Source organism: Calliphora vicina, chromosome 2, assembly GCF_958450345.1.
Source record: "Calliphora vicina chromosome 2, idCalVici1.1, whole genome shotgun sequence".
Taxonomy (NCBI): Eukaryota; Metazoa; Arthropoda; class Insecta; order Diptera; family Calliphoridae; genus Calliphora; species Calliphora vicina.
This window is the reverse complement of record NC_088781.1, coordinates 125,504,353-125,531,304: the sequence shown is the minus strand read 5'-3', so window position 1 is coordinate 125,531,304 and position 26,952 is coordinate 125,504,353. Positions and strand designations below refer to the sequence as shown.

The 26,952-nt window shown below is 32.6% G+C and overlaps 3 protein-coding genes across 3 annotated transcripts; all 3 read left to right on the top strand.

The window, feature by feature from the left end:
• The first annotated feature begins 3,976 nt into the window (after positions 1–3,976).
• On the top strand, positions 3,977–5,193 carry LOC135950840 (alpha-tocopherol transfer protein-like). Its single transcript, XM_065500366.1, has 4 exons — positions 3,977–4,145; positions 4,214–4,308; positions 4,371–4,521; positions 4,581–5,193. The coding sequence occupies exons 1-4, from the start codon at positions 3,977–3,979 to the stop codon at positions 5,066–5,068; spliced, it is 903 nt and encodes a 300-aa protein (XP_065356438.1). The 3' UTR covers positions 5,069–5,193.
• A 4,951-nt stretch (positions 5,194–10,144) lies between these two features.
• LOC135950839 (alpha-tocopherol transfer protein-like) lies at positions 10,145–11,249 on the top strand. Its single transcript, XM_065500365.1, has 4 exons — positions 10,145–10,313; positions 10,386–10,480; positions 10,537–10,690; positions 10,762–11,249. The coding sequence occupies exons 1-4, from the start codon at positions 10,145–10,147 to the stop codon at positions 11,247–11,249; spliced, it is 906 nt and encodes a 301-aa protein (XP_065356437.1).
• Positions 11,250–17,067: 5,818 nt separating this feature from the next.
• LOC135950838 (alpha-tocopherol transfer protein-like) lies at positions 17,068–23,786 on the top strand. The gene is made up of 5 exons (XM_065500364.1): positions 17,068–17,236; positions 17,439–17,533; positions 17,592–17,745; positions 17,817–18,282; positions 23,597–23,786. The coding sequence occupies exons 1-5, from the start codon at positions 17,068–17,070 to the stop codon at positions 23,784–23,786; spliced, it is 1,074 nt and encodes a 357-aa protein (XP_065356436.1).
• Positions 23,787–26,952: the final 3,166 nt, after the last annotated feature.

Here is a 26,952-nt window from a genome sequence, read left to right as displayed (position 1 = left end):
CTAAACATGTTTATTGGATGTTCCAAAAATATCTAATTTTAATTTGAAATTTGTATTTGAATTGAAAGGGAAAAATAAATACAAAAAAATTGTTTAAAGTGCAAAAAAAGGAATTTCGGTTAATCGGTTAATCGACACAAATTAATCGGTTTATTTGTTATTTGAAAATCGGCAATTTTAAATTATTCGAACAGTTAACCGTCTAAAATTAATCGGTTAACCGATTAACGGTTAATCGATTGAATACCCTACTATTTACACAATCTGATTTTATGACACTCTTCGTAGCAAAAATTTAATTTCAATCAGCTTAAAGAATATTTTATTGAAAAATGCCAATATCATTGCAGGCAAGTACTTTCCACCTCAGTCTATCAATACATTATTGATACCACTTAAACAAATTCCAAGTAACGACAATAATAACTTGTTGATCCTAAGGACTTATAGTAACTGTTATCAGTAACAACTACTACGGTTCAATAAGTTCCCACGACTATTGAATCTTCGCTCCGGAATGAACCGAGACTTTTTCAGAAGATCTATTAACACAACAAAGGTTCAATAAATAACCAGTTATATGTCTATCAGTTCATAATTTAGTCATTATTGTACTATTTCTAAGTAATACAAATATTATGTATTAGTCCTTGGGAAGTAGGTTATTCAGCATTTGCTTGTCCTTTCTAATTTTTGGCTGAGAAATTGCTGTTCCAAAACAGTGCTGTAAAATGTGATCGTGTAAACGGGCTTTTAACAGATACATCGGTAGCTTAGAATGCAAAAGTACTAAGTACCTATTCACATATTTTATAGGAGTTTTATTACTTCTTTAATATGATTTATAACACTAATTATGGGTCGATTATAGATAGCAACCGAACTTCAGTTGCTTTGTCCATTGAATCAGATGATAATATTGCAATTTTGACAATAAAAAATGAACAGTTGGCATTGTAGAGTTTAATTTCCCTGTAAACTGGACTTAGCACATTTGCACACTAAGCTAAGTTCTTTAGACTTTGATATTGTAAAAACCATGTCAATTGCGAAGTTATTTATATAATTTCTATGATTCAGCCAAACGATATTTGATGACTAAACAGCTAATAAACTTATTAGTTTACTAAATCCATTTGAAGGGATCACACAAATAAAAAAAAAAATAAACCAAAATTAAATACATAAATATAGAATTTCATAAAGTTAATAAAATGGATAATTATCGAAAAATTTCAACAGAGACGTGGGAAAACCCAGCGAAACATCCCAAAACAAGGCTGAGAGAAACGCCTGGATATATTCAAAAGGGCATAATCTAATTGAAAATATTAAGTAAGAACCACTTCCAAAAATATAGAAACCAATATAAATGTCTTATAAATATACTTATATCGAACCAATATTTTTCAGATATCAGTTGTATGTATGCAAAAATCTGTATTTTGGGACCATCAGTCCATAATTGAATATAGCTCCCACATAGGATCCATTTCCGAGAATAAATATAGCAACCATAAAAATCTTGAGACGACATTTAATCAAAATAATCATGTAATACATAGATATCAACGCACAATATGTTATAACAATTGCCTCCCAATTGATCATAGCACCCGACCTATTTTGAACAAAAATGTTTGGTGTCGAAAGTAGTCAAAAAACAGTCCAACAAATACAATTTGAATACAAAATTTACGTCCGAAGTTTGAAAACAACATACGAAGGGACATAGAAAATTTGGCGCAAATATTTATTGCATATGGATATCGAGCAGAAAGAAATGCTTATCATTTGAGGCCAAGAACAAATCAAGCTGTTCCAGAGAGAGCGTTCCGCATCGATCGAAACAAATAGTAGTCGGACGGGGCATGATCGGGACTATATAGCGGGTGAGTCAAAACTTCCCAACCACTTCATTCTATATAGCTTTTGAATATGTATTGCAACATGTGACCGGACGTTGTCATGATGGAATACCTTCGGCCAAACGAATCAGTTAAGTTCGATTCAGGTTCCCTGTTATGGTCTGGTCAGATTTCAGCAGTTAATAATAGATTTACCTTAGCGCCATGGATATTTGGCTTTGGTGTCGATTCGGATGGTTGGCCGAGCTTCACATACCATCTCTTACGCAACGGAATATCGTAATTGATCCATTTTACATTGCAAATAATGATTCGGTTCTAAAATTATTTTCTTTTATATTCGTCTTCCAAAGTCTCTCGGCTTCAATTCGTGTGTATGAATCCTGCTGCTCATGAAAGTTTTGAAATTGCTGCTTGAGTACATTCCAATGATTTTGCAAGCTCTTGTTAAGTTTTACAATAATCTTTATGGAGCAATGGCTCCAATTCTTGGTCTTCAAACTTTTTTGACTGGCTAGGTCGATATTTGTCTTCCGTGTTAAAATCACCATTTCTGAAATGCACATTGAAACCGATGGAACACATTCACCATAAGCTTTGGTGAGCAATCGGAGTGCTTCAGCGGTAGTTTTTTTTTAAATTAAAGAGTATAGCTAAACTTCCCGCATATGACGCTTCGTACCACAAAATGGACTTACGTGGCTTCAACCCCCCTCTAAACAATCAATCCAAGAAGCCCACTGACCACCCCTCTCCCTGAAAAAGAAGATAACATTATGGCAAAGGTCAGGCAGCCCGACAGCCACCCACTAGGAAAAAGGTAGGAACCAAAGATTAGCAAGATTCCCCACCACTACACCAAAATACACAGAGGGCGCTGTTTATAGATAACCTTTTACGATGCAAAAATTGAAAGGCAGACAGGTTGGGGTTGAAAAGTTGGAGTGTGTAGTACATGACTATCAGTGCGTTTACGCACGTCTCTTTTTTCATATTTCTCTTTGCACTAATTTCTTTTCTTCTTGTTACGTTTTATTTTTTTTTCTTAATTTGAAGTTCAATAAAGCAGATTAACCGATTAAAAAATAAAAATCTAGCCTGGCAGCAACCCTGAACCAAAATTCACCGTATAAACGCAAAAGGTTTTTGGAAGCAACTTCAAAAGGGAATTAAGAAAAAACGTCGCGACGTTGTAAAAATCATTGACTAAACCCTTTTCCACTCTTCGCAATTTGTTGTTGCTTAAGTTCTAGTTCAGTTCTAGTTCAAGTTCAGTTCTAGTTCAGTTCTAGTTCAGTTCTAGTTCAGTTCTAGTTCAGTTCTAGTTCAGTTCTAGTTCAGTTCTAGTTCAGTTCTAGTTCAGTTCTAGTTCAGTTCTAGTTCAGTTCTAGTTCAGTTCTAGTTCAGTTCTAGTTCAGTTCTAGTTCAGTTCTAGTTCAGTTCTAGTTCAGTTCTAGTTCAGTTCTAGTTCAGTTCTAGTTCAGTTCTAGTTCAGTTCTAGTTCAGTTCTAGTTCAGTTCTAGTTCAGTTCTAGTTCAGTTCTAGTTCAGTTCTAGTTCAGTTCTAGTTCAGTTCTAGTTCAGTTCTAGTTCAGTTCTAGTTCAGTTCTAGTTCAGTTCTAGTTCAGTTCTAGTTCAGTTCTAGTTCAGTTCTAGTTCAGTTCTAGTTCAGTTCTAGTTCAGTTCTAGTTCAGTTCTAGTTCAGTTAGACAATTTTTGTTGCATGTTCCAAATCTGGCATTATTTCTTTCTTTTGTATAGGCCTTGCATCCTTTAGCCTGTAAATTCTTTGCTAAACTTTAGTGTATTTTTACTTTTTTTAGCTTTAAATTTTCCTATAAAGTGGACTTAGCACATTTTCACACTAAGCTAAGTTCTTTAGACTTTGATATTAAAAAAAATCATGAGGATTCGTTCGTCAATTGCGAAGTAATTTATGTATATAATTTCTAAGATTCAGCCAATCGACTATATATTTGATCTATTAAAATAACTAAACAGCTAATAAACATATCAGTTTATTGAATCCATTTGAATAGATCACACAAATTTAAAACAAAAAAAAAAAAAAAAAAATACATAAATATTGAATTTCATAAAGTTAATAAAATGGATAATTATCGAAAAGTGTCTCCTGAAATAAAATGTGGTGACTTAATTCTAAAACTAGACTTGGGAAAACCCAGTAAAACAGCCCAAAACAAGGCTTTACAGGAACTAAGAGAAACGCCAGAAAATATTCAAAAAGGCTTAATCGAATTGAAAAATTTATTACAAGGTTTTTAAACTAAAAAAATAAAAACATATTAATATTTAATAATATGATTTAATTAATTTATTTGCTAGCTGAAACTAAATTAAATATCCCCAAAACTGATGAGGAGTGGCTGATACTATATTTGAGAGCTTGTAAATTTTATCCAGAAAGTGCCAGAGATTTGGTAAGATTGAAAAATAATAAAGACTTGAAATGTAAATTACTGTTAATAATATATAAATTCAGGTCAGACGTAATTACACTATACGCCGCAAATATACCGAAATAACAAATCTCTTAATGACCATTAAATTGAAACCGGTATTTGATAACAATTTGGTAACAATGCTACCCTGGCGCGATCAACATGGCCGACGCATTATAGTCTCAGTAATGAGTAAGAAAAAAAACAATAATTTACAAAAACTCCTCTGATCACTAATTATTTTCCTGCAGAACAATGGGACCACAAAGCCGTACCCTATGATACAGTCTATGCCGCCTGTGCCCTATGCACCGAACTCATACAACTGGAAGTGGAAACCCAAATAAATGGTGTTATGTATTTAGTGGATTTGCAGGAATTAACATTTGGTCAGGCTCTACAATATACACCGTATCGGATAAAACGTATTCTGGACAACATACAAAATAATATACCGCTCAGAGTCAAGGGCTTCCACGTTGTCAATCAACCGAAATTCTTTGAACCAATTTTCTCCACATTTAAATTATTTTTTAATCCGAAATTTGCTGCTCGTATAATGTTACATGGTACGAATTATGAGTCGCTACATCGTTATATATCGCCTGAATATCTGCCAGAATGTTATGGCGGTACAATGAAAACGGAATTTAGATATGGCCCGGAAACGTATCAGTTGCTGTCACATTATGAGAAATATTTTGAGGACTTATTGCAGTATGGTTTCAGAAAGCATTAAGAAGATTCTAGAATATTTTTGTTATGTTCCTATTAAGGTTATTAAGAAAGTTGTGCGAGGCATTGGTTTCTCATTGGAATGCTGTGTCGCCGTAAGCATTAAACAATAAGGAAAATATACAAATTTTATTTTATAATAACCCCCTGTCTATACTTGACAAATATTTATCATAACAATTAATGACGTTTGTTGTCAAGACAAAGTTGTTTGAGCAAAAGCACTAACAATTTTGTCATAATGGAGCAATAATACTAATAAATGGAGACTATACCTGATAATTTTTTATCTTGACAACCATTTTGACGTTTATCATGATACAAATTTATCTGGTGTAGACAGGGGGTAAGGAAAATAGACAAATTTTATTTTATAATAAGGAAAATAGACAAATTTTAAATTCATGTAAATATTAAAATGTGAAAAATGTAAAAATTGCTTGTGTTTTTATTCGACATGTCTATGCAGGCCTTGCAAGTGGAAATAAATCTGTAATTTCTAAACATGTAGTCCGTATGGTGTAATTGAGTTTAAGTTCTGAATTTTAAAGACCAAGGTAGGATCTTGGTTATATGAAAAGTTAAAAAATATGCCAAATTTTTGTTCTCGATCCGATTTGAAATCTTGAAGCTACATTTGTCAAATTGGCTGTCATTTATTCATTTTGTTTTGCCAAATCACCATCGACGAATATAGCGTTTAAAACACTTGCAAATAATAAAATTGTTTAATCAAAATGGCTGTTCTGTTCGGACAATATTGCGCGAACCTTGCCCATTTTAACTTGAGGTACAAACAAACAAAGTCTGCTTTTAAACAGGGCCAGTTTTCTTGCCGCAAGTCTGTGTTTATTGGAGAGAGAGGCAAGAAGAAAGAAGAGAGGTACACACTTGCTTGTACTGGCAAGTCACTTCAATTCTCTTTTGTTTTCTCATTTTCACTATGGCGTCTATTAGGTTTTGACATATAAAATTGTACACAGACTTGCTGTGTGTAAACAGACGAGCAAGTTTAAAAGGGAACCGAAGAGACTTGCTTCAAGTAAACTTGCTGTCTGTAAAAGCAGACTAAATTGTCGAACATTAAACGATACCATGAGATGCAAGACACGATACCATGAGATGCAAGACACCGAAAAAGTCACTGTTTGGTATGGATTTTGGGCTGGCGGCGTCATCGATCCATATTACTTTGAGAACGACGTTGACCAAACTAACAGCGTCAATGGCGAGCGCTATAGGTCGATGATTACCAACATCTTTTGCGGTGGACTTCAGCACGATGTAATATTCCATATATAATGTCATCGATAGGCCTTTCAAACGAATAAAAAATTTCGATGATATCTCACAAACACTTTGTTTTATCTCAATCCCATAGAAAAGCTATGAGAAATTGTAGATCACATAATACGAACTCAAAATTATTTGTCACGAATAAGATGGGGTTAAATGGCAATTAAAAAATATTTCAAAGGAGACGAATGTCTCATTAACTGTTTCAATTAAACAGCCAATCGTCTCTACATAATCAGGATTGTCTACATAAAAGTGCTGTAAACTGATCACTAACCTTATTGAACGAAGTCTTTCCACCACGACTTTGGATCTTCTGCTTCAATTACATCGGAGCAGTCCAGCTGCAACTATCACCACGTTCGCGAAACACGCAACATAATACCCGACATACGAAATATTAAAATTAAATAACGAGGGTCTATATTCAAGACCTTCTATCTTAGATTTTCATGAAAATATTATTTTCTTTTTAATACACTTTAAGCAATTATAATGTGTCTGGTTGTTCCTCGAACTTCACTTGGTAAATTTATAACAACCGTTTAGTTCAAAAGTATTCAATTAACTTTAGAGTCCAGATCATACAGAGTTATTAAAGGTCATGATTTGGCATAGCCAGATTAAATAAAATAGCATGTAAAAAAATCAATTATTCATAGACAAGGACCGGAACAGAAAGTAAATATTTATTCTCTTCAAATTACTTTCATATCATTATTTGTAGTTAAGATAATACTAGGTAGGATCATCATCCAAAATAAAATAAGATGATCCCAACTATAACAGCTTAATATGAGCCGAATCAGAACAGTATTCGCATAACCAAAACTATCCACTCATATATTTCACAATAATTGATTTGTTGCACTAAAAACTCAAAAACTATTAAATCTAAAGAATATAAGCTCGAAATATGATCGCTCATATTTTATTTATTTAATTAATAGTAATTTATACTATGTATAATTCATTTTTACCATATATAAATGTAAACCTCTAGGGCCAAATTAAACCTGAAATTATATATGGAATATCAATATTCAATACTTATTATAATCTGAATATTACATACAAATATCCCATACATATTTATGAACAAAAACCTATTTTTTATGAAAAATTCCAAAAAAAAAATCTTAAATCATTAACGTGATCGTTTGTTAAAAAGATTTTAAGAGACAAAAGACGCTGGATCTAAGATCAATCATATTTCAAATTAAAAACAAAAAACAGTTGGTGCTGAGTGGGGGCAACATCTCGAAAAATACAATAATTTTGTTTTTCTAATTCGAAAAATATTTTATTAATAAGCAGGAAAACCGGTAAAATCAAAATTATTGTTTTTTTTTGTAAGTCAATGGAACAGGGATAAGATTCAGAATTATTTACAACTGAACTAGAACTATATTAGAACTGAACTAGAATCTGAACTAGAACCTGAACTAGAACCTGAACTAGAAACTGAACTAGAAACTGAACTAGAAACTGAACTAGAACTGAACTAGAACTGAACTAGAACTGAACTAGAACTGAACTAGAACTGAACTAGAACTGAACTAGAACTGAACTAGAACTGAACTAGAACTGAACTAGAACTGAACTAGAACTAGAACTGAACTAGAACTAGAACTAGAACTGAACTAGAACTGAACTGAACTAGAACTGAACTAGAACTGAACTAGAACTGAACTAGAACTGAACTAGAACTGAACTAGAACTGAACTAGAACTGAACTAGAACTGAACTAGAACTGAACTAGAACTGAACTAGAACTGAACTAGAACTGAACTAGAACTGAACTAGAACTGAACTAGAACTGAACTAGAACTGAACTAGAACTGAACTAGAACTGAACTAGAACTGAACTAGAACTGAACTAGAACTGAACTAGAACTGAACTAGAACTGAACTAGAACTGAACTAGAACTGAACTAGAACTGAACTAGAACTGAACTAGAACTAGAACTGAACTAGAACTAGAACTGAACTAGAACTGAACTAGAACTGAACTAGAACTGAACTAGAACTGAACTAGAACTGAACTAGAACTGAACTAGAACTGAACTAGAACTGAAGTAGAACTGAAGTAGAACTGAAGTAGAACTGAACTAGAACTGAACTAGAACTGAACTAGAACTGAACTAGAACTGAACTAGAACTGAACTAGAACTGAACTAGAACTGAACTAGAACTGAACTAGAACTGAACTAGAACTGAACTAGAACTGAACTAGAACTGAACTAGAACTGAACTAGAACTGAACTAGAACTGAACTAGAACTGAACTAGAACTGAACTAGAACTGAACTAGAACTGAACTAGAACTGAACTAGAACTGAACTAGAACTGAACTAGAACTGAACTAGAACTGAACTAGAACTGAACTAGAACTGAACTAGAACTGAACTAGAACTGAACTAGAACTGAACTAGAACTGAACTAGTACTGAACAAGAACTGAACTAAAACTGAACTCCCAGTAATCAGAAAAGACCCAAAAATTCAAGCACTTGAACATTTTATTGGGATTTGACTTGATTGCAAATGTAATTATGTATTAAACTTGAAAAATATTTGAAAAAAAAAGTATTTTTCAAACAAAAATCATATGGTTTGAATTTAAGTTTAATTTTTACTGGAGACTGCTATTGAAATTTTCAGTATTCGATTTGAATATTTGGATAATATTGTTACGAAATTGTACTTGAATTCAAATATAACGATTTTAACGGCTGATTTAAAAGTAGCATAATGCTTTCAAGTAACAGTGCTGTAAAACTGTAACATATCTGTGGGCATTGTTAAATAAAAGCTTTCAGTTGATTTGATTGTAAGTTGGCAACGCTGTATTCGATTTCGAATAATCCGTTAAAGAACATTGTAGAAAGTACACCACAGATGGCGTATGATCTAGAATATTCGAACTTTGACAGTTAAAGAGCTTTCTAGATGGTAATGCAGTGTTATAAATAGTGGCAGAGGTTTCAGTCGTTAGTGAGTTGATCAGAGACGCTTTTCGAATAAACATCATCTAAGTGCCTTAAAGTGTGTTGTGTTTTTCAAGTAAATTCGTGTACATTATAAATTGTGTCTGTAATTCTGAGAATTTATAAACGTGTATTAAAAACATTGAGTGACTATTTAATTCTGTTGTTGTACATTTGAATAAATAAAGAGTTGTTACCATTTTCAAACTACTAAACGGCTTTTATTTGCAATCAAAAGTATCCGGTTTATTTAAAGGAAATAAACCAGCGTTTTGAAAAGGTTAAAACGTAACAATAGTTTTCACATAATATTTAATAAAAAAACTTGTTGAAGTACATATTTTCGGTTTCCCTTTTAATAAATAAATAATACAAATTAAAACACTGTTTATACGGCCTTGGTCTTCAGGGATTATAAATTATTAAAGCCTGTTTACACCATCAGATTTTACGATACATTTTTAAACCAATTCTAAGTAATGTATATAGTATTGCTAAACGTTTGATGGAAAATGACGGTTGCGAAAATAAGTTGTAAAATGTGATCGTCTAATGGGGCTTCAGAAGTCATACACAAAATTTGCATCAATATAGACAAAGTTCATTAGAATTTGATATTTAAAAATAGGGATCAGTTTGTTAATCCGAAGTAAATTATAAGATTCAAACAACTTTCTAGAATAAAAATTACTGAAGTATTAATAAACCTATTAGTTTATTGAATCTATTTGAACGAATCACACGAATCAAAACTGAGTAAAATTAATTAAATATAGAATTTCATAAAGTTAATAAAATGGAAGATATTCGTAAAACGTCTCCTGAAATAAAATGTGGTGATTTGATTTTAAAATTAGACTTGGGAAAACCTAGTGAAACAGCCCAAAAAAAGGCTTTAAAGGAATTAAGAGAAACGCCAGAAAATATTCAAAAAGGCTTAATCGAATTGAAAAGATTATTACAAGGTTTTTAAACTAAACAAAAGTTTGATATACAAAAATAAATATAAACCTAAAATTGTTTAATTTAATTTCCAGCTGAAACTGATTTAAATATACCCCAGGATAATGAGGAGTGGTTAATAAAATATTTGAGACCTTGTAAATTTTATCCAGAAAGTGCCAGAGATTTGGTAAGTTTAAAAAAAAGAAAGACATGGAATGTGAATTACTTTATATTTAAATTCAGGTCAGACGTCATTACAATTTACGCCAAAAATATAACGAAATAACACAACTCTTAAAGCCCCTTAATTTGAAAAAGCCATTTGATGCAAATGTGGTTACCATATTACCCCAGCGCGATCAAAATGGCTGTCGCATTATAATGTCATTAATGGGAAGTAAGTACAAACAATAATTGCGAAAAGTCCTGTGATCACTAATGAAACATTTTCTATTCCTTTTGCTTCAGAACAATGTGATTACAATGCCCTGCCATATGATATAATGTATGCCGCCGGTACTTTATGCACTGATCTCCTACAATTGGAACCGGAAACTCAAATACATGGTGTAGTCTATATAGTGGATTTGCAGGGTTTATCATTTAGTCAGGCTCTACAACACACACCGTATAGGAATAAACGTGCCCTGGACTATGTACAGAATAATATACCGCTAAGAATCAAGGGATTCCATGTAGTCAATCAACCGAAATTCTTTGAACCCATTTTTTCAGCCATTAAATTATTTTTCAACTCGAAATTTGCCGAACGTATACTGTTACATGGTTCGAATTATAAATCGCTTCAGCGTTATATATCGCCGGAATGCCTGCCGCAATGTTATGGCGGTACCATGAACTCGGAATTGATGTATGGTCGTGAAACCTATCAGTTGCTGTCACATTTTGAAGATTATTTTGAGGACATTAAACAGTATGGTTTTAAAAACCATTGAGAGGCGGCAGACAGTTTGATTTTGGGATATATTGTTATTGGCATAGCTCTCACATTGAATTATAAAGTATTCATCCTCATCTAAAATTTAATGAAATCTTATTTTCTGAAATAAGCCCATAACTTAAGAGGGAGAGTAAATAATTGCAAAATGGTTTTGTGAATAATAAATATAAAAGTTTCTATGAACAATTTAAATTTGCTATTAATTAACATTTCCGTTTTACCAGAACTATCAGTTAAATATTAAATGTTACAATAATTTTAATTGCGGTTTCAGCTTCTCAAAGAAAATGCAAATTAAATAAAAAGAGGTTTCACTTAAAGATTTTGTTGATATTTTTTTGTTTTTTAAATATTTATTATGGAATATTTGTAAAAAAGATTTACAGATTCTACCTTTTTATCATTATTTGTAGTAAAGATAATACTAGGTAGGGTCATCATCTAAAATAAAGTAAGAGTCTCCCAACTTTTGCTGCAAATATTCGCATACCTAAAGCCAGCCACTCATATATTTTACAATAATTGATTTATTGTACTAAAAACTCAAAAGTTATTAAAACTAAATAATAGAAGCTCGAAATATGATCGCTAATATGTTATATATTTATTTAATTAATTTATATTATTAATTTATACATAGTTTTTCAACCTCTAGGGCCAAATTAAACCTTAAACTATATATGGAATATCAATATTCAATACTTATTATAATCTGAATATTACATATAAATATCCTATACATATTTATGAACAAAAATATTTTTTTTTAAGAAAAACTCCAAAAAAATCTTATTTTAGTAAGGCAATCGTTTGTTAAAGAGCTGGATCGCTGGACTAAGATCAATCATATTTCAATTTAAAAAAAAAAAACAGTCAAATATTACAATAATTTATTTTTTTAATTTGAAAAATATTTTATTAATAACCAGGGAAACCGGTAATATGAGATTGCTTGTTTTTTTCGTCAACAGAACACGGATAAAAATCAGAATTATTTACAACTGAACTAGAACCTGATCTACAACCTAATCTACAACCTGAACTAGAATCTGAACTAGAACCTGAACTAGAACCTGAAATAGAAACTGACTAGAACCTGAACTAAAACTGAACTGGAACCTTAACTAGAACCTGAACTAGAATCTGAACTAGAACCTGAACTAGAACTAGAACTGAACTAGAAACTGAACTAGAACCTGAACTGGAACCTGAATTAGAACCTGAACTAGAACTGAACTAGAACCTGAACTAGAACCTGAACTAGATCCTGAACTAGAACCTGAACTAGAACCTGAACTAGATCCTGAACTAGAACCTGAACTAGAAATGAACTAGAACCTGAACTAAATCCTGAACTAGAACCTGAACTAGAAATGAACTAGAACCTGAACTAGAACCTGAATTAGAACCTGAACTAGAACTGAACTAGAACCTGAACTAGAACCTGAACTAGATCCTGAACTAGAACCTGAACTAGAACCTGAACTAGATCCTGAACTAGAACCTGAACTAGAAATGAACTAGAACCTGAACTAAATCCTGAACTAGAACCTGAACTAGAAATGAACTAGAACCTGAACTAGAACCTAAACTAGAACCTAAACTAGAACCTGAAGTAGAATCTGAACTAGAACCTGAAACTGAACTAGAACCTAAACTAGAACCTGAAGTAGAACCTGAACTAGAACCTGAACTAGAACCTGAAGTAGAACCTGAACTAGATCCTGAACTAGAACTGAACTAGAACCTAAACTAGAACCTGAAGTAGAACCAGAACCTAAACTAGAACCTGAACTAGATCCTGAGCTATAACCTGAACTAGAACTGAACTAGAACCTGAACTAGAACCTGAACTAGAACCTGAACTAGAACCTGAACTAGAACCTGAACTAGAACCTGAACTAGAACCTGAACTAGAACTGAACTAGAACTGAACTAGAACTGAACTAGAACTGAACTAGAACTGAACTAGAACTGAACTAGAACTGAACTAGAACTGAACTAGAACAGAACTAGAACTGAACTAGAACTGAACTAGAACTGAACTAGAACTGAACTAGAACTGAACTAGAACTGAACTAGAACTGAACTAGAATTGAACTAGAACTGAACTAGAACTGAACTAGAACTGAACTAGAACTGAACTAGAACTGAACTAGAACTGAACTAGAACTGAACTAGAACTGAACTAGAACTGAACTAGAACTGAACTAGAACTGAACTAGAACTGAACTAGAACTGAACTAGAATTGAACTAGAACTGAACTAGAACTGAACTAGAACTGAACTAGAACTGAACTAGAACTGAACTAGAACTGAACTAGAACTGAACTAGAACTGAACTAGAACTGAACTAGAACTGAACTAGAACTGAACTAGAACTGAACTAGAACTGAACTAGAACTGAACTAGAACTGAACTAGAACTGAACTAGAACTGAACTAGAACTGAACTAGAACTGAACTAGAACTGAACTAGAACTGAACTAGAACTGAACTAGAACTGAACTAGAACTGAACTAGAACTGAACTAGAACTGAACTAGAACTGAACTAGAACTGAACTAGAACTGAACTAGAACTGAACTAGAACTGAACTAGAACTGAACTAGAACTGAACTAGAATTGAACTAGAACTGAACTAGAACTGAACTAGAACTGAACTAGAACTGAACTAGAACTGAACTAGAACTGAACTAGAACTGAACTAGAACTGAACTAGAACTGAACTAGAACTGAACTAGAACTGAACTAGAACTGAACTAGAACTGAACTAGAACTGAACTAGAACTAGAACTAGAACTAGAACTAGAACTAGAACTGAACTAGAACTGAACTAGAACTGAACTAGAACTGAACTTGAACTGAACTAGAACTGAACTAGAACTGAACTAGAACTGAACTAGAACTGAACTAGAACTGAACTAGAACTGAACTAGAACTGAACTAGAACTGAACTAGAACTGAACTAGAACTGAACTAGAACTGAACTAGAACTGAACTAGAACTGAACTAGAACTGAACTAGAACTGAACTAGAACTGAACTAGAACTGAACTAGAACTGAACTAGAACTGAACTAGAACTGAACTAGAACTGAACTAGAACTGAACTAGAACTGAACTAGAACTGAACTAGAACTGAACTAGAACTGAACTAGAACTGAACTAGAACTGAACTAGAACTGAACTAGAACTGAACTAGAACTGAACTAGAACTGAACTAGAACTGAACTAGAACTGAACTAGAACTGAACTAGAACTGAACTAGAACTGAACTAGAACTGAACTAGAACTGAACTAGAACTGAACTAGAACTGAACTAGAACTGAACTAGAACTGAACTAGAACTGAACTAGAACTGAACTAGAACTGAACTAGAACTGAACTAGAACTGAACTAGAACTGAACTAGAACTGAACTAGAACTGAACTAGAACTGAACTAGAACTGAACTAGAACTGAACTAGAACTGAACTAGAACTGAACTAGAACTGAACTAGAACTGAACTAGAACTGAACTAGAACTGAACTAGAACTGAACTAGAACTGAACTAGAACTGAACTAGAACTGAACTAGAACTGAACTAGAACTGAACTAGAACTGAACTAGAACTGAACTAGAACTGAACTAGAACTGAACTAGAACTGAACTAGAACTGAACTAGAACTGAACTAGAACTGAACTAGAACTGAACTAGAACTGAACTAGAACTGAACTAGAACTGAACTAGAACTGAACTAGAACTGAACTAGAACTGAACTAGAACTGAACTAGAACTGAACTAGAACTGAACTAGAACTGAACTAGAACTGAACTAGAACTGAACTAGAACTGAACTAGAACTGAACTAGAACTGAACTAGAACTGAACTAGAACTGAACTAGAACTGAACTAGAACTGAACTAGAACTGAACTAGAACTGAACTAGAACTGAACTAGAACTGAACTAGAACTGAACTAGAACTGAACTAGAACTGAACTAGAACTGAACTAGAACTGAACTAGAACTGAACTAGAACTGAACTAGAACTGAACTAGAACTGAACTAGAACTGAACTAGAACTAGAACTGAACTAGAACTGAACTAGAACTGAACTAGAACTGAACTAGAACTGAACTAGAACTGAACTAGAACTAGAACTGAACTAGAACTGAACTAGAACTAGAACTGAACTAGAACTGAACTAGAACTGAACTAGAACTGAACTAGAACTGAACTAGAACTGAACTAGAACTGAACTAGAACTAGAACTGAACTAGAACTGAACTAGAACTGAACTAGAACTGAACTAGAACTAGAACTGAACTAGAACTGAACTAGAACTGAACTAGAACTGAACTAGAACTGAACTAGAACTGAACTAGAACTGAACTAGAACTGAACTAGAACTGAACTAGAACTGAACTAGAACTGAACTAGAACTGAACTAGAACTGAACTAGAACTGAACTAGAACTGAACTAGAACTGAACTAGAACATGAACAAGAATATTCGAAAAAAAATTTTCGGTTTTCACATTATATTTAATAAAACATATTTCCGGTTTCCCTTTTAATAAATAAATAATACAAATTAAAACACTGTTTATGCGACTTCGGCCTTAAGGAATTACAACTTATTAAAGACTATTTACACAATCAGATTTTACGACACACTTTTGAGACATAAAATTCTATTAGCTTAAAGCAGCTTTTATTAAAACATTCCAAAAAAATAACCGTGTCTGATTTATTTTGAATCATTATTTGAAAACGGAGATATCATTGGAGGCAGGTACTTTCCATAACCGCTTATATATAATGGCAATGATAACTCATTGATCGTAAGAACTTATATTAAACGTTAGCAGTAAATAATACTACTGTTTGAAACTGTAATGGATCAGCTGGAATAGGCTAATTTTGTATAATAAATTAATCGTTATTAGATTACATATTGTTACGAAATTGTACTTGAATTCAAATATAACGATTTTAAGGGCTGATTTAAAAGTAGCATAAGGCTTTTAAATAACAGTGATGTAATAGCAAACTGTAACATATCTGTGGGCATTATTTATTAAATAAAATCATTCAGTTGACCATTGATCGTAAGTTGGCAACGCTGTATTCGAATTCGAATATTCAGTTAAAGAACATTGTAGAAATAGAGCTTTCTAGATGGTTATGCAGTGTTATAAATAGTGGCAGAGGTTGCAGTCGTGAGTGAGTTTATCAGAGACGCTATTCGAATAAACACCAACTGAGTGCCTTAAAGTGTGCTGTATTTTTCAAGTGAATTCGTGTACATTATAAAGTGTCTGTATTTCTTAGAATTTATAAACGTGTATAAAAAAAAACATTGAGTGCCTATTTAATTCTGTTGTACATTTTTAAATAAATAAAGAGTTGTTACAATTTTTAAACTACTAAACGGCTTTTATTTGCAATCAAAAGTCTCCGGTTTATTTAAAGGAAATAAACCAGCGTTTTAAAAAGGTTAAAACGTAACAATATAATAATATAAGATATAGTAGTCATTGGAGGGTATGATTGCTAGTCACTAACAACATGGAATATTACTGTTCCAAAACTAAGTTGTAAAATGTGATCGTCTAAAGGGGCTTCAGAAGTCATATACAAAATTTGCAACAAAATAGACAAAGTTCATTAGAATTTGATATTTAAAATTAGGGATCCGTTTGGCAATCCAAACTAATAAAAATTACTGAAGTATTAATAAACCTATTAGTTTATTGAATCCATTTGAACGAATCACACAAATCAAAAATAAGTTAAATTAATTAAATATAGAATTTCATCAAGTTAATAAAAATGGAAAATAATCGTAAAACGTCTCCTGAAATAAAATGTGGTGATTTGATTTTAAAATTAGACTTGGGAAAACCTAGTGAAACAGCACAAAAAAAGGCTTTAAAGGAATTAAGAGAAACGTCAGAAAATATTCAAAAAGGCATATACGAATTGAAAAGATTATTACAAGGTTTTTAAACTAAACAAAAGTTTTATATACCAAAATAAATATAAATCTAACCCCCATTAACACGAAGTCTGGTTAAGCCTTAACCCATAGTTATACAGTCGGTTAAAATTATTTTTGTATGAAAACTGTCAGTATAACTATTAGTTAAAACATAACCAGACTTCGTGTTACTGGGGGTAAAAGTGTTTAATTTAATTTACAGCTGAAACTGATTTAATTATACCCCAGGATAATGAAGAGTGGTTAATAAAATATTTGAGACCTTGTAAATTTTATCCAGAAAGTGCCAGAGATTTGGTAAGATTAAGACATAAAGAAAAACATGAAATGTGAATTACTTTATATTTAAATTCAGGTCAGACGTCATTACAATTTACGACACAAATACAAGGAAATAACAAATGTCTTGAAGCCCTTTAAATTGAAACAGGTATTTGATGCAAATATGGTAACCATATTACCCCAGCGTGATCAACATGGTCGGCGCATTATAATGTCATTAATGGGAAGTAAGTACAAAGAATAATTGCCAAAAGTAATGTGATCACTAATGAAACATTTTCTATTCCTTTTCCTTCAGAACAATGTGATTACAATATCCTGCCATATGATATCATGTATGCCGCCGGTACTTTATGCACTGATCTCCTTCAATTGGAACCGGAAACTCAAATAAATGGTGTAGTCTATATAGTGGATTTACAGGGTTTATCATTTAGTCAGGCTCTACAACACACACCGTATAGGAATAAACGAGTTCTGGACTATATACAAAATAATATACCTCTAAGAGTCAAGGGATTCCATGTAGTCAATCAACCGAAAATCTTTGAACCCATTTTTGCTGCCATTAAACTATTTTTCAACTCGAAATATGCCGAACGTATACAGTTACATGGCTCGAATTATAAGTCGCTGCATCGTTATGTATCGGCCGAATGTCTGCCGCAATGCTATGGCGGCACAATGAAAACGGAATTGATGTATGGTCGTGAAACCTACCAGTTGCTGTCACATTTTGAAGAATATTTTGAAGACATTAAGCAGTATGGTTTTAAAAACCATTGAGAGGCGGCAGGCAGTTTGATTTTAGGATATTTTGTTATATTCCTATTAAGGTTTGTAAGAATATCGATAAATTTGCTATAAATATTCCCGATTAATCGGAACTATCAGTTATATAAAAGGATAATAAATAAATAAAATAAACAAATAAAATTACAGAGTTGCACAAAACTGAAAAATAATGAAATACAATAATTTTTCCATATTCTGTAACAATGGAAACATTTTTTGAAAACTATATTCCTTAATTTCAGTTTTCAAATATATGATCTTTTAAAAAATATCTACAGTTTGTCAATAAATTGTTTTCAAAACTGAAAATATTGAAAATATTTTAATTAATGAGTAAATAAAAATAAAAAGTATATATCTTTTTTTGCAGATTTTTTTCGTACAATTCATGTTTTTTATTGAATTTAAAGTAGTAAGACAAAGAAAACATACATTTCAAATTTCTAATTAAAATAAGACAATATTCAAAAGAGTTAAACAATTGTTTTCAAAATAAATTAGGATAGAAAGGGGACCATAAGCCACTTTTATTTTTGATACGCTATCTTTTAAAAACGATAAAAGATATTCTTAAATTTGTTCTTGTTTCAAATAGTCAGATATGTAGGCTTTACTTTTACTTATTTTTATTATACCTTTTTTTTAAATATTTATTCAGTGACCAAATACTGCGATACCGACCCACCCATGGGGTACATACGGCTAGGTTAAAACAAACATTTATAAATGGGGGATTTCACGTCAAGTGAACCAACTTTTAAAATCGATGTCTTCCGATCGGGATGAAATTTAGTTTGATATCTATCCAAACAAATGTTTTGTAACTCAAAACAGGAAATTTTTTACTTTTTTTGCAAAATCAAAAAATTTGTTGACTTTTTTTTCAAAGTGGACCCTTTTTTAATTTTTTTTTTTTTTTGCTCAAAAGAAAGCTTGGATATTTTGTTTTCAGACCTATTTGGTGGCTAAGTGGGATGCGAGTGGGATATCTTTCAAAATAAATGTTTTGTAACTCAAAACATGAAATTTTTCACTTTTTTTTTCTTCAAAATCGAACTTTTTTTTTCCAAAATGGGCCCTTTTTAAAAAATTTTTTTTTGCTCAAAAGAAAGCTTAGGTCTAGTCCTTTAAGATCTATTTGGTCGCTTAGTGGGATGCGAGTGGGATATATAGCAAAATAAATGTTTTGTAACTCAAGATTTGTTTTATTTTTTTTCGGCAAAATAGAACTTTTTTTCAAAAGGGGCCCTTTTTTAAATTTTTTTTTTTGCTCAAAAGAAAGCTTAGGTCTATTCCTTTAAGAGCTTTTTGGTCTCGTATTTCATCCCGACCGAAGACATCGATTTTAAAAGTTGGTTCACTTGACGTGAAATCCCCCATATGTAAATTTTTACATTGTTCGAATCCAGCGATCATTACACGAATGAATACCCTACTTTATACTTTAATTATTTAAACAAAAAAATATATAAAAGTGATCAAAAGAGATTAAAAGATTTTTGATTTTTTTAAATTTGTTCAAAACTTTACTTTACATTGTACTGTGACATGTATCAATATCAAATAAATATCTTGTAACTGATCGTGATGTTCATGGATGAGTTGGAATTGGCTACCATAGAACAATACCGAGCGAAACCACCCCACCAGGCATTTGGCGAATGAGCCCCAGGAGAAGTTCTATTGGTAATGTAATACAATTGTAACGATTGCTCTGTTTTCAAGTTAATCGGTGTTGGCAGATGTGCCTCTATGGCGAATGGTCCCCCTTCTATGCTACTATGGAATAATTCATCTATTTGTAGTGTTTATGTAACGTAATACTCTAATATTTTGTGTGTCCACCTTTAGCATCAATCACATCTTGTAATCTATTCTGCATTTATGATATCAGTTTTGCATTTTTCGCATTTTCTGGATATAAAAAAAAACAAATTTTGTCAGTTAAGTTTTTATTGGTCATTACGTCTTCTAAAATTCTAATTTGAGCCACCGCTTTACTCTTATTAAAGAAAAGAGAACACTCAGACGACAATGATAACAATCGCAATCCCCGAGCTGATTAAACTTAACCTATGCCGAGGTATTCGCCAATCACTTGGAGTAAATATTTACCCCAAATGATACAAATTCTTCTATTAAAATGTGGTGATACGCCCAATAAAATTCCGGTTCTCTACCATAAAGACGTCAATTAATGGTATAAAGGAAGGTAAATCTCCTGGTATAGATAAAATTACTACCATGACGATAGCAACCTGCCTAACTCAGCACTAAGAATTATTTTGTTCATCTTGAACTCGATACTACGTATAGGATTTTTGCCTTCTTCATGGAAAATATCAGAGATAGTTATGATACCAAAACCGGGAAAAGATGTTTAGCTGTTGTGAATAATATCTAAACTTTTTGAAAAGTTGTTGCTTAAAAGCCTTATAGTACACCTTAACAATAATTGCATTATTTCTGACCATTAATTTAGTTTCAGAAGGAAGCACAATTATCCAGGTACATCGTATAACTACTCATATCCGGAAAACCTTCGAGAGCAAGCAGTATTGCTCTGCATTATCGACAAAGTCAGATATACAAAATTATTAGATTACTGCCTGGGAATTTACATAAACTGCTTAACAATTATAGATAAGAAAGATCGTTCCCAATCAGATCAAAAGATGTGATCTCTTCACGTCGAAAACTATCCGTTGGGGTACCTCAAGGAAGTATTCTAGGGCCGTTCCTATCACACATTTGTGGACGATACATGAAAATCCTTTAATAGCTTCCGAAAAACTTCAGTCTCACATCGGCGAATTAGAAAAATGGCTGGACAAATGGAAGATAAAAATCAATCCAACAAAATGTACTTACGGTGCATTTACTCTTAGAGGATAGAACTGTCCTCCCCCACAGATAAACAATATTAAAATTCCAGAACAGAGCCAAGTGAGATATCTTGGTATCAACCTTGATCGCCACTTAGCATGGACTCACTATATTGAAGCAAAGGTTACATCATTAAAATTAAAGTCAGTTTAGTTGCACTGGCTAATTGGCCCACGGTCTGGTCTAGATTTGGAGTACAAAAGTACTTTTGTACAAGACAGTCATAAAACCGATAGTCGGCTATGGGAAACAGACTCCTCATCTAACGTTTTTGGGAAATAAATCTGGCATTTCTAATCACATCGGCATAAAATTTGACGTGAGCGTAGACAAGGAATATTCGAGTTTAAATTATTAAAATGGGCCCTACAAATGATACAGGGGTGGCGCTATGGGGGCTCAAAGTAGGGTACCTCGACATGTAAAATTTTTAAACACGTGCAATTTTTTGTTTCCCATCCGATTTCAAAGTTTCAAAATTGAAATTCCACTTTTTTAAAAATATAGGTCGGACTTTTGGACTAGAATTTTTTTTGTTGGTTAGACAAATAAATTACGAATAACATACAAAAGATTTCTGAGCAATATCTATTATGCATTCAATTTAAATATTAAAAACAACAATTTTATATTTTTCTGTAAGGTATCTTTACGAAGAACATTTTGGTATAAAAAACATGTCCTATTTTTCGAGTATGTCGCCCCTACGTCCTTCGGAATTTGACCTATTTTTTATCAAAATTTCAACTTTGGGCCACATGTTCTAAAATACCAAAGCTGGGATAAAAAAAAACGAGAAGCAGTTTTAGAAACCTTGATGTGTCCTTATTTATCCCCAAAATATTTTCCCAGCCCAGAATGAAATGTGGACCCCATGGGCAAAATTGTAAAAAATACCATATTTGGGATTTTTGCTCCAATTTTTAAGAATTAAGGAATTCCCTTTGACCTTTTGACAAGTTTTTTTACATTTTGTTATTTAGAATAACAATTTAAACGTTGAATATTTCATTGAGTTTTGTTATTGAGATTCTAAAACTAAATTTGTATCAAAATTTGCAAATATTACGAACAATTTGATCCACATTTATTCCCAGTTATATTTTTTTGTTTAGATAAGTTAATTTAATTCAATATCTCAATTAGATTCAAAAATATACCTCTTTAAAACTCCGTTCATCAAAAATGTTGCACTTTTTCATACTAAAAAATTTGTATACATTTTCTTAATATTTTATTCAACACAAGTCATTGGTTCTGACTCAGTCACATTAAGAAAATTTATACAAATTTTTCAGTATGAAAAAGTGCAATATTTTTTATGCACGGAGTTTTAAAGTGGCATAATTTTGAAATGCCAGATTTATTTCCAAAATATTTTGATTCTGCCCGACTGTGCGTTGACAAATTCCAAAGAAATCTGTCAGCCCTGTTAAGGACATTAACAGTTGCTCCATGTTCCATTCACAATAGTAATGTCCATAGGGATCTCAATGTCCCCCTAATACGCGAGTTGATCAAACTCTCCAGTTTAAACTACCTGGATATTGTAGCGGCAATACCAACTTTAGTTTTAGTTTAGGTTGGGATTTAAATAATTTTGCACAAGTTACTCAGTACTCAGAAATCATATTGTAAAATATGTCGAAAATAGGGCAACAATTGTACCTAGTCCCCCTCATGACTTGAACATTCATAATTGTCTTATAATTATTAATATTGCGATGATATTGGACATAAACGAGTTTTATATGAACCTAAATATCGTTCTATCAACTTTTGTGAGCATCGATCTATAATTGACCCAATCCCTCATATAACCCATACAGTTGGGACCATAACTGATTCAAGTCCCCATAGATTGCCAAAACTACAAATTGATGGCGGGTATACTTGTTCTAATTGATCTCTCAAAATTTGAATAACAATTAGATATTTCTTCTTTCTTTCTTTCTTTCTTCTTTCTTTCTTTCTTTCTTTCTTTCTTTCTTTCTTTCTATCTTTCTTTCTTTCCACAAGTGAGCTACTTAAAAAGTATTTTTAATAATTGATAATTGCAATTTTCTATTCTATTTTCCTCTAGCTTTCCCATATTGATATAGTCAGTTCAAAATTTCATTATTGCTCAATCCTTATGTTTTTTATGTTTTTATATCCCTCAAATTTCTAGGGGCTTTTCCAATTCTTTAAAAACAATCCCATTACCATTCCCAATTTACTAACTCTTTGCTATTCCATTAGCAACCCTTTAAAACTAAAACCTAGAAAATAAATGCATTTTATTTAATGTTATTTTGTCTGCATAACATTTCAAAAATAATAATAATAAATTTGAATAAAAAAATACAAATACAAAAAATATTAAATGTCATGTTTTCTTGTACTTATTGCAATTAGTTGGTCTAATGGCAGTTTTAAGTATCAGATCAAGACGACCACACCATCGTCGCAGAATGTGTTCAAGAAAATGTCTGAAATGGAAACTGAAATTGATACGACGGAAAATCAAATTCCTGCTGACACTGATGGGTTTCCAGAGCACGCGACAAAATATATTTCAACCACAAAGAACGTATTAAGGATGTGAAATGCAGATGTTTGCTAATAAAAATGTAATAAATTAAAAATGAAATGCTGTAAATTGTTTTAATTGAAGTGTGTTAGTGGTAAACTGAAAGTTATAATTAAAAGGATTGAGCAATAATGAAATTTTGAACTGACTATATCAATATGGGAAAGGAAATATTGCAGTTTAAGGAAAATAGAATTTAGCAACTATCTCAAAGAATCAAAAATGGAATCATCAATTTTTAAATTGACAACATCGACAGAATAGGTTAGGTTCCGTGGTCAGCCACTCTTTAAGTAGCTAACATGGGTACATTCAAAAAAGCTGATTCCGATGTGATAGCCAAGTGCCCCGATAGACTAGACGATAGTGTATTGGACCATCAATCCAGGGTTGCGAGTTCGATTCCTGCCCGAGACTCTCGGTTTTCCTGCAGACAAGCAAAACGCTTTTCAGTTAGTAATTGTTTTTTTATTTTTTTAAAAAAAGAACTAAAAAGTAGGTCCCTCAGTCGACACTCTTTATTTTCTTTTTGAACCAACCAGATTCTCTGATGAAGAAATGCATGTGTGTTCAGATTCATGCTCGACGGCTCTTGCTGGTCAGTGACAGAATAGGTGTGACACAGCCTCTTTTTCGTTTTAACAGCTGTACAGTAGTCGTTAAACCAAGTGTTTCAATTATGCAGTGCCCCGTAATATGATCCCATTGTGATACCCAAGGGGTAAACGTCTGTGTATTAATTATACGTCCATCGTTTCCAGGCTAAACCAACCAGATTCTCTGATGAAAGAGTAGATTCGTCTAAGACTCAATCCTGATAGCTCATCTAAGCATGATAGGAATGGTAATCCGAGGATGCGTTCCCTCAGGTTTATCAGAGCCGGGCATTGGCAGAATAGGTGGGACACCGTCTCCTCCTCTTCTTCATTGTGACACCTCCTACAGTAGTCATTGTACCGTAGGCCCAATCTCCTAGCATGTGTCCCAATTATACAGTGTCCTGTAATGAATGAAACAATTAGCCTTATTTGCTCACGACGAAATTCTATAAGTAGATTCGTCCTGTTGGCATCATATACGGGCCAAGTAGACCTCGTTATAACACAGGAAGACTCATTGGTCCACCTGTTTTGTGCAGATTCATATAGTATCCGCTGAACAGCCATCTTGCAATTAGCAAGGGAAATACCAGAAAAGGGATCAATCTCTTCATCATCCATCATCGCCCCCCTTTTGGCCAGTTCGTCTGCTATACAATTACCCTGATTTCCATCCTGACCAGGGACCCATATAAGCGTTTTCCTAGAATGTCTCGCTATCTCATTAAGGGATACCCGGCATTCCTCGGTTAACCTAGATGTCGTGAAGACACCCGCTATTCCGTTAACGGCAGCCTTGCTGTCAGTAAATATACATATATCACCAGATATTCAATAAAACCTCAGCCAGTTGGATGCACGTTTAATGGCCGTAACTTCCGCTTGGAGAGCCGTACAGAAGTTAGGTAGCCTGAAGTAGGCCGTAGCTTTAGAACGAATGGACTCGAATTATTTTGTTAGTTAGACAACAAAATTGCCAATAATATACAAAATATATCAGAGCAATATCAATTATGGATCCAAAAATAAATGAATTTCCATTCAAAAAATAGTTGATTTTTGCTATTGTTTTTGGCCGAAAAGGTAACTTAACTCTTTTTTTTTCTTAAAAAGAAACTTGCTTTAAGACTATATAACAATTTTATATTTTTCTGTAAGGTATCTTTACGCAGAATATTTTGGTATAAAAAAATTTCCTATTTTTCGAATATGTCGCCCCTACAGCCTTCGGAATTTGATTTAATTTTTATCAAAATTTCAACTTTGGGCCACATGTTCTAAAATCCCAAAACTGGGATCAGAAAACAGAAAACAGATTTGGAAACTTTAATGTGTTTCCTATTTATCGCCAAAGTATTTTCCCAGTCCCAAAGGAAATGTGGACCCTATGGGCAAAATTGTTAAAATTACCATTTTTGGGATTTTCGCTCTAGTTTTTAGGAATTGCGGGATTTGCTTTGACCTTTTGACAAGTGTTTTTAAATTTTGTTATTTAGAATGACGAATTTAAAAAAAAACGGTGAAAATTTTATTGAGTTTTGTTAATAAATAATGATTTTATTACATATTAAATATTTATTGGGTTTCTAAAACTAAAATTTGTATCAAAATTTTAATAGGTTGACAAATATTAGAAACAATTTGATCCACATTTATTCGGAACTAATTTTTTTGTTTAGATAAGTTAATTTTTGGTATTACAAAAAAAAGTTCAAGTCAATATCTCAATTAGATTCAAAAATATTCCACTTTAAAACTCCGTCCTTCAAAAATATTGCAATTTTTAAAAATTTTACATGTCGAAGGTACCCTACTTTGAGCCCCCATAGCGCCGCTCTTGGATCATTTGTAGGTCCCATTTTAATAACTCGAATTTTCCTTGGCTACGCTCACGTCAAATTTTATATCGATCGGACTAGCCTTTGAGAAATGCTAGATTTATGTCCAAAAAATTTTGATTCTGCCCTTTTGTAGATGGGTAAAAGAACAACTTCCTAAAGTGACTACACTCTAAGTTACTTAGAGACACTACGTTACATGTGATGTCAGTATACTTAAGCAAAGAAGAAAATAAACTGTATGACAATTATATCAACAACAATTTGTATAAAACCAGTTTGTACGAATTACTCATTAAAATGTCCATAACTAAATAATTTAAAGTGACTACACTCTAGACTACTTAGAGACACTTAAGTGACAATTGTTGCACAGCTAAATACGTGACTAGTACTGTCCTAAGCAGGGGGTCAATTGAACCTTTTGGATTACAACGAGACTGTCTGATAGCTGGTCCACTACTTTGGACCAGCTTTGGATTCTAATACCGGTTACACAGAGTACGTTACCTTACTAGCTACCTAACTGGTTAATTGATCAGCTACATAACTGGTTATTTTAACATGTAACATGTAATTGACCTGTTAAAAAAAACATCTTTTAGACCAATGGACTACTTCAGGTGAGTAAAATAACAAATTTCTTAAGTGACTACACTCTAGGTTACTTAGAGACACTAAAGTAACAAATGACTTCACACTAGATTACATGGGATTACACGAGTTACTCATAAAAATATCCAT